This window comes from Hoplias malabaricus, chromosome 2 (assembly GCF_029633855.1).
Source record: "Hoplias malabaricus isolate fHopMal1 chromosome 2, fHopMal1.hap1, whole genome shotgun sequence".
NCBI classification, from domain to species: Eukaryota; Metazoa; Chordata; class Actinopteri; order Characiformes; family Erythrinidae; genus Hoplias; species Hoplias malabaricus.
Genome location: NC_089801.1, coordinates 70,690,881 through 70,703,462, shown reverse-complemented (window position 1 = coordinate 70,703,462; position 12,582 = coordinate 70,690,881). Strand labels below are relative to the sequence as shown.

At 42.1% G+C, this 12,582-nt stretch overlaps 1 protein-coding gene across 1 annotated transcript in view; it reads left to right on the top strand.

The window, feature by feature from the left end:
* Window positions 1–2,725, top strand: part of sts (steroid sulfatase (microsomal), isozyme S) — a 49,778-nt gene extending 47,053 nt beyond the window's left edge. The window contains exon 11 of the mRNA XM_066659093.1: window positions 2,653–2,725. Within this exon, the coding sequence (XP_066515190.1) occupies window positions 2,653–2,658 (6 nt within the window). The 3' untranslated portion in view covers window positions 2,659–2,725. The remainder of the gene's footprint in view (window positions 1–2,652) is intronic.
* Window positions 2,726–12,582: the final 9,857 nt, after the last annotated feature.

Sequence of the window (12,582 nt, the reverse complement as noted above, 5' to 3'; positions counted from 1 at the left end):
CCTTGTTTACGTCAGGCAAAGCTCATGTACCTACCCTCATCTCCAGCAGCTATGCCGAAACGGAAATGTAAGTTCTCGGATGAATTAAAAAAAAAATTCCCATGTTTTCCCATGTGTAGCATAGGTTCAGCTAAGAATACAACGGCAGCGAGGGGCGAGAGCTCATCAACACCCCCAAGAAGTGTCCTCTTTTTCACCATCTCAGATCTGGCCACCCTACAGTTAAGAAGAGTACACAAGGAAACCTAGTTAGACCAATCAGAAGCGAATAAACACCCACTGCTTGTGACATCACATCCACTGTACTGACCTTAACCATAATTAATAGATAATAATCACAGGTGCAGTACTAGAATGGGGTGGGGAAGAAATGATATCCATTATTGTACCTGTGTTGTCAGTGGTACTATTTGGTCGGCTCTTATTTAAAATGCATTCTATTTGTTGATACAGATTATGTGCCGTTCTAGCCCTCCCACTTTCCTTCTCAAACACACAACACACACAGAGTCATCCGGCCAGAATTTTACACACTGCAGGGGAAAAAAATTGTATATATAAAATATATACTGCAGTGTTGGACTTATATCAAAAGAAACCCTCAAAATATCATCAAAGACACTTCCTTGGCATTTGACTCGGCATGGCTCCAAGCTGTACCCCACAGGTCGAAGCAGTGGCGAGGCTTTAGCGAGCCTGTTCTGTGAAGTCTCCGGGTGCTCAGGCCACAACAAACATAATAAACTATCAAATTAGTTCAAGACTGTAAGTCCAAATTGGAGAAAATGCATTAATTGATCAGTAAATTCTCCGATTTGTGATTGGTTTTAAATCCTGTAGCAGAGATGGGATTCCATTTAGAAAGAGAGAGAAACCCAGCCTTTAGACGAGTAATCCCATTGGCTTCTGGCAACAACTGCAGTTTTTGCAAACGTCTAGATGCCCTCCAAAATAAAACAAGGACAAACCACTGAAGAGCGGAAAACTGGATATCCCCCTAAAATGGAGGCGGAAGGAAGGAACTGTAACTGTGACTCTGAGAGCTGGATACTAGAAGTTATTGTGGTGTGTGTGTGAGGGTGGGGGGGGTGTTGGGGTGGAAAGAGAGAGAAAGAGAGTGAGAGGAGAGGACAACGACAGCAAAGGAAGGTGAAACTCAATAGAGCTAGACTCAAACTGTAAACTGTGAGCAGGTTAATTATACGTTAAAAGCGGATTCTTAGGAATGAGAGAGAATTTTATTTTATTTTTTTAAGAAAACATCTTAACGTTATATTTACCCCCCCTAGGTCTTTCTGAGAGCTACAAGCCTCTGGATCAAACACACATATATAGGCACTCATCACTTAGTGACTCAGACATTAATGCTTTTATTCATTCAGCCTGCTTTGATTACTCCAGCGCCCAGCTGTGGTATAATAGAGCTCCTGGATATGAGTGTGAAAATGAAATGAATTCCCAGAAAGCCCGGTGTGTGGAAGAGAGGCTTTATGCACCGGAGGCACTCAAGCTCAGAGAACACCAGCCTGTCCATTTAGCAAATGTCTGATAATTGATCTTCCCTCAGCATTGGAAGTTGTCGTTTAAGTTTGGACACTCCTGGCCGAGTCATTTTCTGCTGATTTTCTAGATGACAATAACTGAACACGTCATATACAGGGAGCAAACTTTCACAAGCGCCGTTTCTGCTTATTTCTAATTGTATTTGTTTAGTATACACCAGTCAGGCATCATATCAATTATTTTTCAAGAATTTATCCTTGTACATTTGAGTTATAAAGTTAGCTTCACTATCTTTATAGTAGCACTTTGTAGTTCTGCAGTAACACACTGAAGTCTGCCTGTTGCTCTGCATACTTTATTTGCACTCTGTCCTTCAATGGTCAGAACCCCCACATGACCAGAGATGTTGGTGTACTTCATTGTAACTGCTGGCTTTACGCTAGTCCACTAAACAAAAACATCTAGCCAAAAGGGTCCTGTGTCACCGATGAAAGACTAGACAATGACTAATACAAACTAATAAAACAGACAATCTCCTGTCTCCGACTCTACATCTGCAGGATGAACCAACAAAATACTGTGTCTGATAGAGTGCACTGTGAGAGGACACAGTGTTTAAAAACTCCAGCAGCAACTGCTGTGTCTGATCCACCATGTCACTGTAGCACAGAGAGTGAAAAAACACTCAAATAATGCCTGCTCTATGGTGGTCCAGTGGGTGTCCTGACCAAAGATGAACAGGGTGAAAAGGGCCCAAAAAGTATGCAGAGCAACAAACAGACTACACTCTATAACTGTAGAACTACAAACTGTACCTATGTGGTCTGTGCAGCTAACAAAACGGACGAGGCATGTTTTACACAGTAATGAAATAATCCTTCATTAACTCTGATAGATACTCCGCCCCCTAAAGGAGAAAGCAGCCATTTTCTCTGTTTCTTCTTGCTGTGAACCAACCATTACACTGACACCTAGTGGCCTGGCTGTGTCAAAAGCTTTGCACATGGCTGCCCCGTGCAGGGGACCATCTCTATGGAGCATATCCTGGTTCATTCAGGGACTACAAGTTTTATTAGAGTTGCAGTAGAATTTATCAAAATCAGTGAATGGATATTCCAAGAATATTTGCTGTGTTTTGGAGGTAAACAGGAGTGACTGAGGAGTAACAGTGTACTTCAAGCTCTGTGAGTAAACCAGCCCAGCCGCCAGGCCTTAGACGCAGTGGACCACACAGACAGCATCACTCAAGGTCAGAGAAAATGCACATTCTCTTTTTTCTTTCCGTCCTATTGAAGCGAAGTGTGCTTCCTTCCCACGCTGCTCTCCAGTCCAGTAACAGAGCTCAGCACTGAAGCCAAAGCCTCTGATTTCCAGCGAGGCCTTGGGGATGGGCTGTAAATGGATGATATTGGACACTGCTGTGTGCTGTTTTGTCCAACCCTTGACCTTTTTTTTTACTTCATCTTGCCACTAAGAGATGTTTCAGAAGAGGCGAAAACTGTGTGTGGTGTTTGTTGCACTGTCCTAGAATGTCCAAATTTTTATGAGTATATTGTAGGAGATTTCCTTCTTTTACACTTGTTGTGAGGATTTGATTGCATTCAGTAATGAAATACTGAGTTTGATTTGATTTGTCTTTCACGATTCAAAACTAATCCGTCCCTGAAATATTGCACGGCAAGGTAGTTGCCATAGTTACACTGCTAACAGCCCAAATTAGGAGTCTAGCTCAAGGACTCTCATTTGTACAGATGTGTGTGTGTTTACCTGAGCAGGGAATAGAAACAAACAGTATGCCAAGTGTCTCATTCATTGTAATTACATATTTATCACATGCATATCCATATCACAGTAGCTGTTCGGAGAGGAAAACAGGAACGCAGAACAAATGAGGTAAACCGAGACCGCATTTAAAAGAGCTTTTTAATTCATAACTGTGGGATGGGCCATAATTTAAACATTTTCAGTTTGTATTCTCCCCGTTCTCCTTCTTCTCTCAATGCCTTCATAAAAACCCCTGTGAGAAAAGGACAGGCAAAAAAAATGATAAAAAGTGGATGAATTATGCATAGCCCAAACACACAGACTCATGGTGCTGCTCTGTGTTCTTGGCTGTGGTGTTTGACCTGATCAAATATTAATCTTTGTTTCCAAAAATACACCCGTGCGTAGTTCTGAAATTCAGATGATATGTCGCCGCCTGCTTCACACTCCAGACGCAGGACATCTGCTCATTGCTTGTGAGGGGGGAGAGAAAAGCTCGCTGACTCATGCCGGCAAATTAACACAGATACATAAATGTTATTGAAAAGAGTCGGCGTTATTAAAGCACCAGCTTGATGGCAAGCAACTGCCAGCCTGGAGTCACCCTACTGCGGCGTTATTCTCATTAACATACATGTCTCATACTGTTCAATCTCATTTACCATGTGTGTGTTTTCACATACTACAGGAGTTGGGATGATTCCAGTTCTGGATTGTAGAAGAACTTAAGGAGAACCTAATGCGTACCATCTTGGAAATGTATTCATTCTCAAACAAGCTTGGCCTCATCTTGAATTTGTACCTACAGTGGAACCTCTACCTACGAACTTGATCCGTTCCATGACCCGGTTCGTAAGTGGAAAAGTTCGTTTCTCGAGTCAATTTTCCCCATTTAAAATAATGGAAAAGCAATTAATGCTTTCCAGCCCCCACCCCGAAAGTCACCCTTTTTGCACTGATATATGTTTACAACACTCTCAAATTAGTAAAAAAATACATGTAGCGTAGATATGGCTTAACTTAGCACGAATTTTGATATCTGCTATTTACACTAATGCTAAATTGCTAAAGCTACAATGTGCTAATCTTAAAAGCTCACTCAAGTCTGGGCGCGCTGGGAGACTCGCCTATTGGGGTTAGTGGACATTTCCAGCCGCCGGCTCTGCGGAGGCTCGGGTTCGTTTCTAGAGTCGTGGTTCGTTGGTGGAGGCAAAATATATTCAAATGCCCAGGTTCGTTAGTATAGGTGTTTGTTAGCAGAGGTTCCACTGTATTTTAATAATTTGTACAAATACAAAATATAGTTCATTCTACTGCATATAGGAGCTCCAAAGGTTGAGGGGATTAGTGTTATCCACTGTACGAATGCTGTGCCACAACTGTACCAACCTAGAGTGTCCTAGAATGGCTTTTGAAAGTTATGTACAGTCGTATGCTAAGTTTGGATACCAGGGTCATGCTGAGTTTCTGAGGGATCGTTCTCCACAGGGAACCTCTACAGAGAACAAACTTAAAAAAACTTGTAGTGCGCAGTGTCCATTTTTTTTGCTGAGTTTCGCATGTTGGGATTGTGAAATATAAAACGCAAAATGAGCTATAACTTTAGCACAAGCTGTTTGACTGGGGCGCCCTAACTTTTATATACAGCTGTAAGTGGACATTTCAGGGCTCATTGATTTTCTTTAGTTTTTTTTGCTGTTCTAAAGCCACACGGAGTTGACTTCATCAGTTCTTGCGCAGCTTAATGCTGTGCTCTATTAGCCTGGTTCAAAATGAACCCAATTACTTGGGTGCTATATTAGCCAAATCCATTTAGAGGCGTGTTGAGGATGGAATGTCCTGTGCTTTCTTTCCCCACGCCTCTCTATCATTAACCTGGTGAACCGAAACATATGGAATGGGAGAGAAAGAGAGAATGTGAAAATGTCGGAAGCAGGCACATAGTCATCTAATGGGCTTAAGTGTGTTTACTACTCCCAATGAGTGTTAGGCACAGCGAGGTGTGCTGCTTTGATGACTGTGTCAATTACTCACTTGTCTTCCCCGCCGTTTGATGTGTCTTCAATTACGCCACATATACACCTCCCTCTGCTCCCTCCATTTAATCCCCTTCTTCCTCGCGCATTGTGTTCTTCCAGCCTCTTCACGCTGCCTTATTTATAACAGACCAGGCTTCTGACAGTGTACTTTTGGATGACGGTCTGAATCAATGGATGATTTGTCTCGTCTACTGTAACATAATGTGATTATTTTAACACTGATACAAGTGCAACCAAATTACTGGAAAGGTCAAGAGGTTAAAAGCCAATCAATAACGGTATGAATTCAGCAGGGAACACTCAGGAAACATCCACAGGTCCAAAAATGGCTGAAGCTGGCTTCTCCACTGAATCTACCACTGTTACGTGGTGCAGCTGTTACACTTCCAGCATTTGAATGACTCTCTGTTGATGGCTTCCTCGTTAAATCCAGAGTACAGTTTATGGCCATCTCACACTCTTCCTGAATTCAAGAATGAATGAAGGAAAATAACAAAGATACCCGTAATAGAAAGACAGAAACAATATAGAACGAAAACAAAGAAAAATCAATGGAAGGATGAGAGGATTCTGCTGGAGACGGAATTTAAAGGCTCAGAGGATCAGCTTAAAGGTCTAAAGTGTTGAATAATTTATTCATTCATTCATTTTTCTGTAACGGCTTCATCCTGTTCAGGGATGTGATGGGTCCAGAGCCTACCTGGAATCACTGGCACAAGGCAGGAATACACACTCCCTCAATCTCTGTCTCTCTCTCTCTCTCACACACAAACCTGTGGACTCCAAAACCAATCCACTTAGCTGTGTTTTTGGACTGTGGGAGGACACCAGAGCACTCAGGGTATTTATTTAAATGAGATACAGGGAGAGATAGATGTAGACCATTGTTTCCAAGCCCTCCTTCCAAATTTAACAAAGTCTAATGATGCAAAACTTATTAATCAGTTATATTTCACACATTACCCGGATGTTCACAGAGGAACGACTGAATCCTGTTCACACTTTACAAGTGTTGTCATATCCCTCCAGCGTGTGCTAAATGAACTCTCCTGTTTCCAACATCTACACAACGAAAGATAAATTACTGAACCCCTGTGTTTTTCAAATGTGGATTTCTTTTGTGTTTTGTTTTGAATGCTAAGCTCATTTGTTCTGTCCCCGTGAGCAGTGCTTTGCCCGTTTACAGGGAGATCAATGAAGACGTTGCGCTGACAGCGATGTTGACTCTTCCCATGAATTGGATAATTTCATTGATCCCTTCACTGGCGAAAGGGAGGAGATGCTTCACTAACATTTAAAGGACCTCCCCAAGGTGAGCATTTGTCTTTCTGTCCGTGACCGACTCGACTTTTAAACACACTGTGTTGCTCCAGTTACATCAGAAAGACCTGTTTACAACATGCAGTGAGATTTACAACACATACTATATAACCTTGGAGGCAGCCTTCTGTGACGGCTCTGTAGTTGCACAACCTCAGAAACTGCCCAGAATACTACAACAGGATGTGACATGCGGTCTGCTCTTCTAGAAAGGCTTTGTGTGAGGATTTGCATGCAGCCACATAAACGTTAATGAGGTCAGATCACTGATGATTAGCCATCAATCCTTGTCCCAAATCTGCTGGACAGTGCTCCAGTACAAAGTCCACTGCCCCAAGGTTTTACAGCATTTTACACAGGCCCATGCCAGGCATTGGTCTTGGTGAATGGGTACCACATATAACAGCTGATTTCCTTCCTTAAAGGAGGTGATTATAAAGTCTTGGACATATAAGACACTATTCATTCTAGTCACAATATATCAGTGTGCTTCCCACAGACACAATACTGCTGTCCAAATTAAATAACACTTACAAACCACAAGAGAAAATGAGTCCAAAGCACAGACAAATATGTGTTTAATTTGGAATTTAAAACACATTGTACTTGTATTACTGGTATAAGCTATTTCCCCAGTTGTGGAACTATACAAGTAAATAGTCTTACACACTCTGAGCTGGAAACAATCCTAGGAAGAGCGCATCAAGAGCGTTAAATGTCATTAGCCAAACCTTGTAGACGAGATTGTATTTTATAGGGGGTGCAAGATAGTGGTGGCCCACTCTCAGCCTAGCAGTGACACTGATGTGTGTAACATTAACTTTGCAAATTAGCCTTTGCTGAAATCCCTATATACATTGCATGGACTGTATTTGTACAACAGTGTTTGTCCATATTGTCCTGTCAAGTAAACGGGATAAATAATAAATACACCAGCAACACCGCTGTACCTCAGTGACACTATGCTGAGAATGGCCAGCACCTAAATACATTTGAACAGTGCTAGTTCTGTGCCTTTATTTCAGAATTTAAGAAGCCACTTTCAGACCCATACTGTTGTGTTATTTCTCATAGAATGAATGCATGTATAGTGGACCTTTTTGTAATCAGCCGTTTTTATACAGTGACCACTGATTAGAAATCCAAGGACTTTTATTTTTTTAATTAAGTGAGTGCAGATGGCCATTTTGGCAGTTATTTTTTTTGTTTTTAAGTCCAGTGTAAGCATCCACTGTGTTATTTTCAGTGGCCATCCCTTCAAAACCAGCATATCATGAGGGATGATGAAGTGGCGGAATAGAATGCAGCATATTTTTGGACAGGATGAGCTCACACTGTGTCATAAGAGTGATTCATATTGCTGAGTTTCTGGAAGGTGTCCTGCTTCACCTATTGTTTCTCTATGGAGCTCAATCACAATGTATTCCCACTCATGTAGTTCACAGTTTGACAGGGTCAATAACACAGCTCAAAACCTGACAGTTAGAAAGCATCTAATTACCTAGACCTTTGTAAACAGAAGAAGGATATGAGGATGATGGGATTACAGCTGAGAAAAATACGATCAAACCTGACTTTTCCCGCAAATATTACTCATTCGGGGCTTGACGGGAAGTTAAATGTTAATTGTATGTTATGTTAATAAGCACATTATGCAAAGCTGCCTCTTAAATTGAGCCCGGTTTCAGCTCATTAGGAACAAAGTTGTCAATCTGAAGTCACAGTGCATGCAATACAAAGGGATGGAAAAGTTAACTTTAAAGTAGCAAGAAGTAATTATCTCCCAACGATGAGTCTTCATCAAACGAAACAGAGATTCTGTACTAGACTCATTTCAAACATGGCTGACATCATGTGTGTGACCCACTCAATGGAGGATAAATTGGTTCATTCAGGGATCGCAAAGCAATTTGATTCTTCATCGCACCCTGGAGGGGGCGCCAGTCATTCGCACGGCAACACTCACTCACACCTACGGACACTTCTGAAAAGCCAGTGCACCTAACAACATGTTTTTGGACTGTGGGAGGAGACCGGAGCACCTGGAGGAAACCCACATAGACACAGGGAGAACACCTTGTGTTGGATTTTATAAATAAAAATTAAACTTTATTTATTTACTTTTATTTATAGTTACAAATGTATAGCGCCTTTCTAGATACCCAAGGATGATTTACAATCAGTTGAATATTCCCTGCTACTTTTTAAATGAGAGAGCGAGAGAGAGAGAGAGAGAGAGAGAGAGAGACTGTAGAGTTAGTTTCAGCCAAAGTACAGGAAAAGAACGGGTGTCATTTCTGATCGATGAAGTATGCAGCTCAGGTTGAGTGGATCAGAATACACAAGCCCAATTTGGAGTTCTTCCTGTTAACTGAGCTGTGTAAACCCAATGCCTCACCTCTAAGCTCCTCAAGGTTTAGAGCAGAACTCTCTGGCCCAACAAAAACCTGCAATCTACGAGTCGAAAGCTTCGGTTCACAGACAGAGCTGATGGAATATGTGTGTATTCAAAATGACTTTGATAATGAACGGCTAATCAGATAATGACAGAAAGTAAAAACCAGTGCTCGACCACATGCTTGGAAGGGAACACTAAGTTCTGTTCTGTTAGTTTAGTTTTCCATTGGCTAGCATCTCGCAGATTAATGGAGATCAGGAATAGATCCAGTGGGCTCCAAAAGAACAGAACTGAGCATTTAGTCTTCTCCATATTGAGCTTCCCTGTTGATGTTGTTTTAGGTATTTTGAAAAGACAAATCTTGGAGAACACATACTATCCGCTTGGCAGTATCATGTGACTGTAGCTACTGAAGGGATTAAAAAATAAAGAAATAATAGACACACCTCCCTCGTTGGTCCACCTTGTAGATGTAAAGACAGAGACGGTAGCTCATCTGTCGCTACGCTGTTTGTGTTGGTCGTCCTCTGGTCCTTCATTAGTGGAAACTGGACGATACCCACAGGACACTGTTATACTTTTGGCAACGGATGGACTACAGTGTGTAATTGTGTAACTACAGTGTGCCGGGCTATGGGAACTGTACAAAGCTTAAAACCCATCATTTTCCAAAAAAACCCCCAAAGAGATCTACTCCTCGAGCTACCATAATCACACTGACCTTTCCTGAGTGAGTTAGCAGTCAGTGGCGAGTTGGGGGAAATATAAATTGAATATAAATTTAAACATATACTGTTCATTTTAATGCTTTGCATAAGATAAGGGCCCCGGAGTTTGTTGTCTTGGCAACGGGCAGTCAGTTGTCTTGGCCCTGGCATATGTGTAATGTGATGAATCATTTTCTTGGAGTGAGCGTATCAATGCTTTAAAACTAAATGGGAAAACAAGTCATGACAGCTTGGGGAAGATCATCTGTCAAATACAAATGATAAAGTACGGTTATCTTTGCTGTTACTGTGCCTGTGTGTTTGTGCTTGTGGCAGGGGGATTGAATTAATTCTGTGGGTTTTGCTTTCCAACAGTCTGGGAACCGACTTTCCTTGAATAATTTTTGGAATATCACATATTGACACATCCATATGTAATAAACAGGCCCTTATTATTACATATAAACTATAGTCCTTACATTTTAGGTTTTAGTTATTTTTAATTCAGCCGAAGATCACTAAACGCACTATAAAGCCTCACCTGGAGTGGTGGACAAACTGCCCCCACTGAGCTCTGGAGTAGTTGAAATGGAAATCTTACTAGAACCCTGCCTACTGAGTCAAATTTGGTGGAATAGGGATTATGATCTGGGACATTTTATTTAGGAGTGTTCCTGTGTAGCATAAAGTTCATTCTACACTAGGGTGACCAGACGTCCTCTTTTACCCGGACATGTCCTCTTTTTTAGACGTAAAAAAATGTCCGGGCGGAATTTCACAAACGTCCGGGATTTTGTTTTTCTAGAGCTTACATAGAATTTCGAGAAGCGTTTCGTTCACAAACTAGTCCCGCCCTCCCCTACTCCGATTGGTTCGCTTGAGTGAGAAGGGGGCGTGGTGAAGTAGCCTTAATTTTTTTTTGATTGGACGGTCTGACTGTAGAGCTACCGTTATTGGTCGATAACCTTCTCTGTAAACATTTAATTGGTCAGTCTGCACGTCAGTAGTCCTTGTTTACGTCAGGCAAAGCTCATATACCCACCCTCATCTCCAGCAGCTATGCCGAAATGTAAATGTAAGTTCTCTGATTAATTAAAAAAGAAATTCCCATGTTTTGTGTAGCAAATAAAGGTGTAAAAGACCTAAAAGTACATACACATACAAAGGCAGCGAGGGGTGTGACCTCATCAAACATTTCTTTATACACGTCTAGATGGAGGTTTGCTTTGATGATACTAAGCTCACTGTTGCTATTTCATGCATTTCTGGGCATGAGCATAGCCACAGTGTGTGCACCTTACAGTACCTGAATTCTGTAATTTTACAGGGTGTAGAAATGGAATGGCAGCAGGTGGTGTTTGTGTGTGTAGCTTTCAGAGCTATCCTGTTCTCATGGCAATATCTCCCTCCCTGCCTCCCTCCCTTTTTTATGATACCAAACTTATGAGCTATTGTACACGATGCTTTTTTGTAGCTGTCCTCTTTCATGCTATCACAGCCATCGCCACTTTCCCTTCAGAGCCGTGAGCCTTCTCAGCGCCGGAGCAGGCGGCCGACAGGACGGCCAGAGCTTTTGTTCAGGAGTCGATCGGTATCGTCCGTCTCATAAGAGCAATTCAACTGGGGGCATTTTTTATTGAGGCGCGCTTGCCAGACGAGCATTCATGGCTTTAAAAGGCTTGGGGCAGACACGCACACAGAGACACACACACATACACACACACATATCCATATTCCGCTCAAGGTCGTATTTAAGGAGCATTTTAATGAAGCTTTTGTCCTGCTCTCACCCCCGTGTGTTTTGTGATTTCAAAGTCTGCTCTGAGATCAGTTCTCAGTTTACCCTTACAGTACTTCAAGCTAGAGCTCTGTCAAAGATCAAATGCACACCACTTTCCTTTACCCACAAATGTATTCCATCTGCCACAATGTGTTTAGGGTCCTACGGTTCCTTCTTTAGTTTTGCCCTGGAGCTACAAGGCTAACATAGCTAACAAGTAATGGAAGCTAATAGCCACAACATTAGCCTTATATTCTCATATAGTTCACTCTCTCCAGTCATGTCTCAGTTAAACTGCCTCAGTTTGGCTAAAATTAATAAGTTAATCATCACTTCATCTTTGCCTACATCTTTCCATTCATTCATTCATTCATTAAGCCTTATCCAGTAAAGAGTCGCGGTGGGTCCTTCCTAGGAATATACCCTGCAGGGGGTGCCAGTCCTTCACAGGGCAACACACACACACTCACACCTACGGACACTTTTGAGTCGCCAATCCACCTACCAACGTGTGTTTTTGGACCATGGGAGGAAACCCACGCGGACACCAGGAAAACACACCTCCTCACAGACAGTCACCCGGAGGAAACCCACGCAGACACAGGGAGAACACACCACACTCCTCACAGACAGTCACCCGGAGCAGGACTCGAACTCACAACCTCCAGGTCCCTGGAGCTGTGTGACTGCTACACCACCTACTGCACCACCCTACATCCATCTGTTCCAATTCCTATTAAGCTCATTACATAGACAGCGTTATACATCATAATATGTGTGCTCCCAACACGTGTCCCTGTTCTAACATACATTAACTATCCTTACTACCCAGCTATCTTGATGTACATTTAACAGAAATCTGGATGAATCCTCAGCAACTGAGAAAGTGTGACCAGACAAGGCTGGAAGTGTTTACTGTTATTTTCCCCCTCAGTGTTTAGAAGAAATTTGACCTCAGAGAATGTGTTAAAAAGTGTCAAGTAATGCTCATCTTTTGTTTGCAGTATATTACCACAGCCTGGCCAATTTCCTGTCTGTTTCTACATTCCTCCAGAACAAATATGTTTAAAA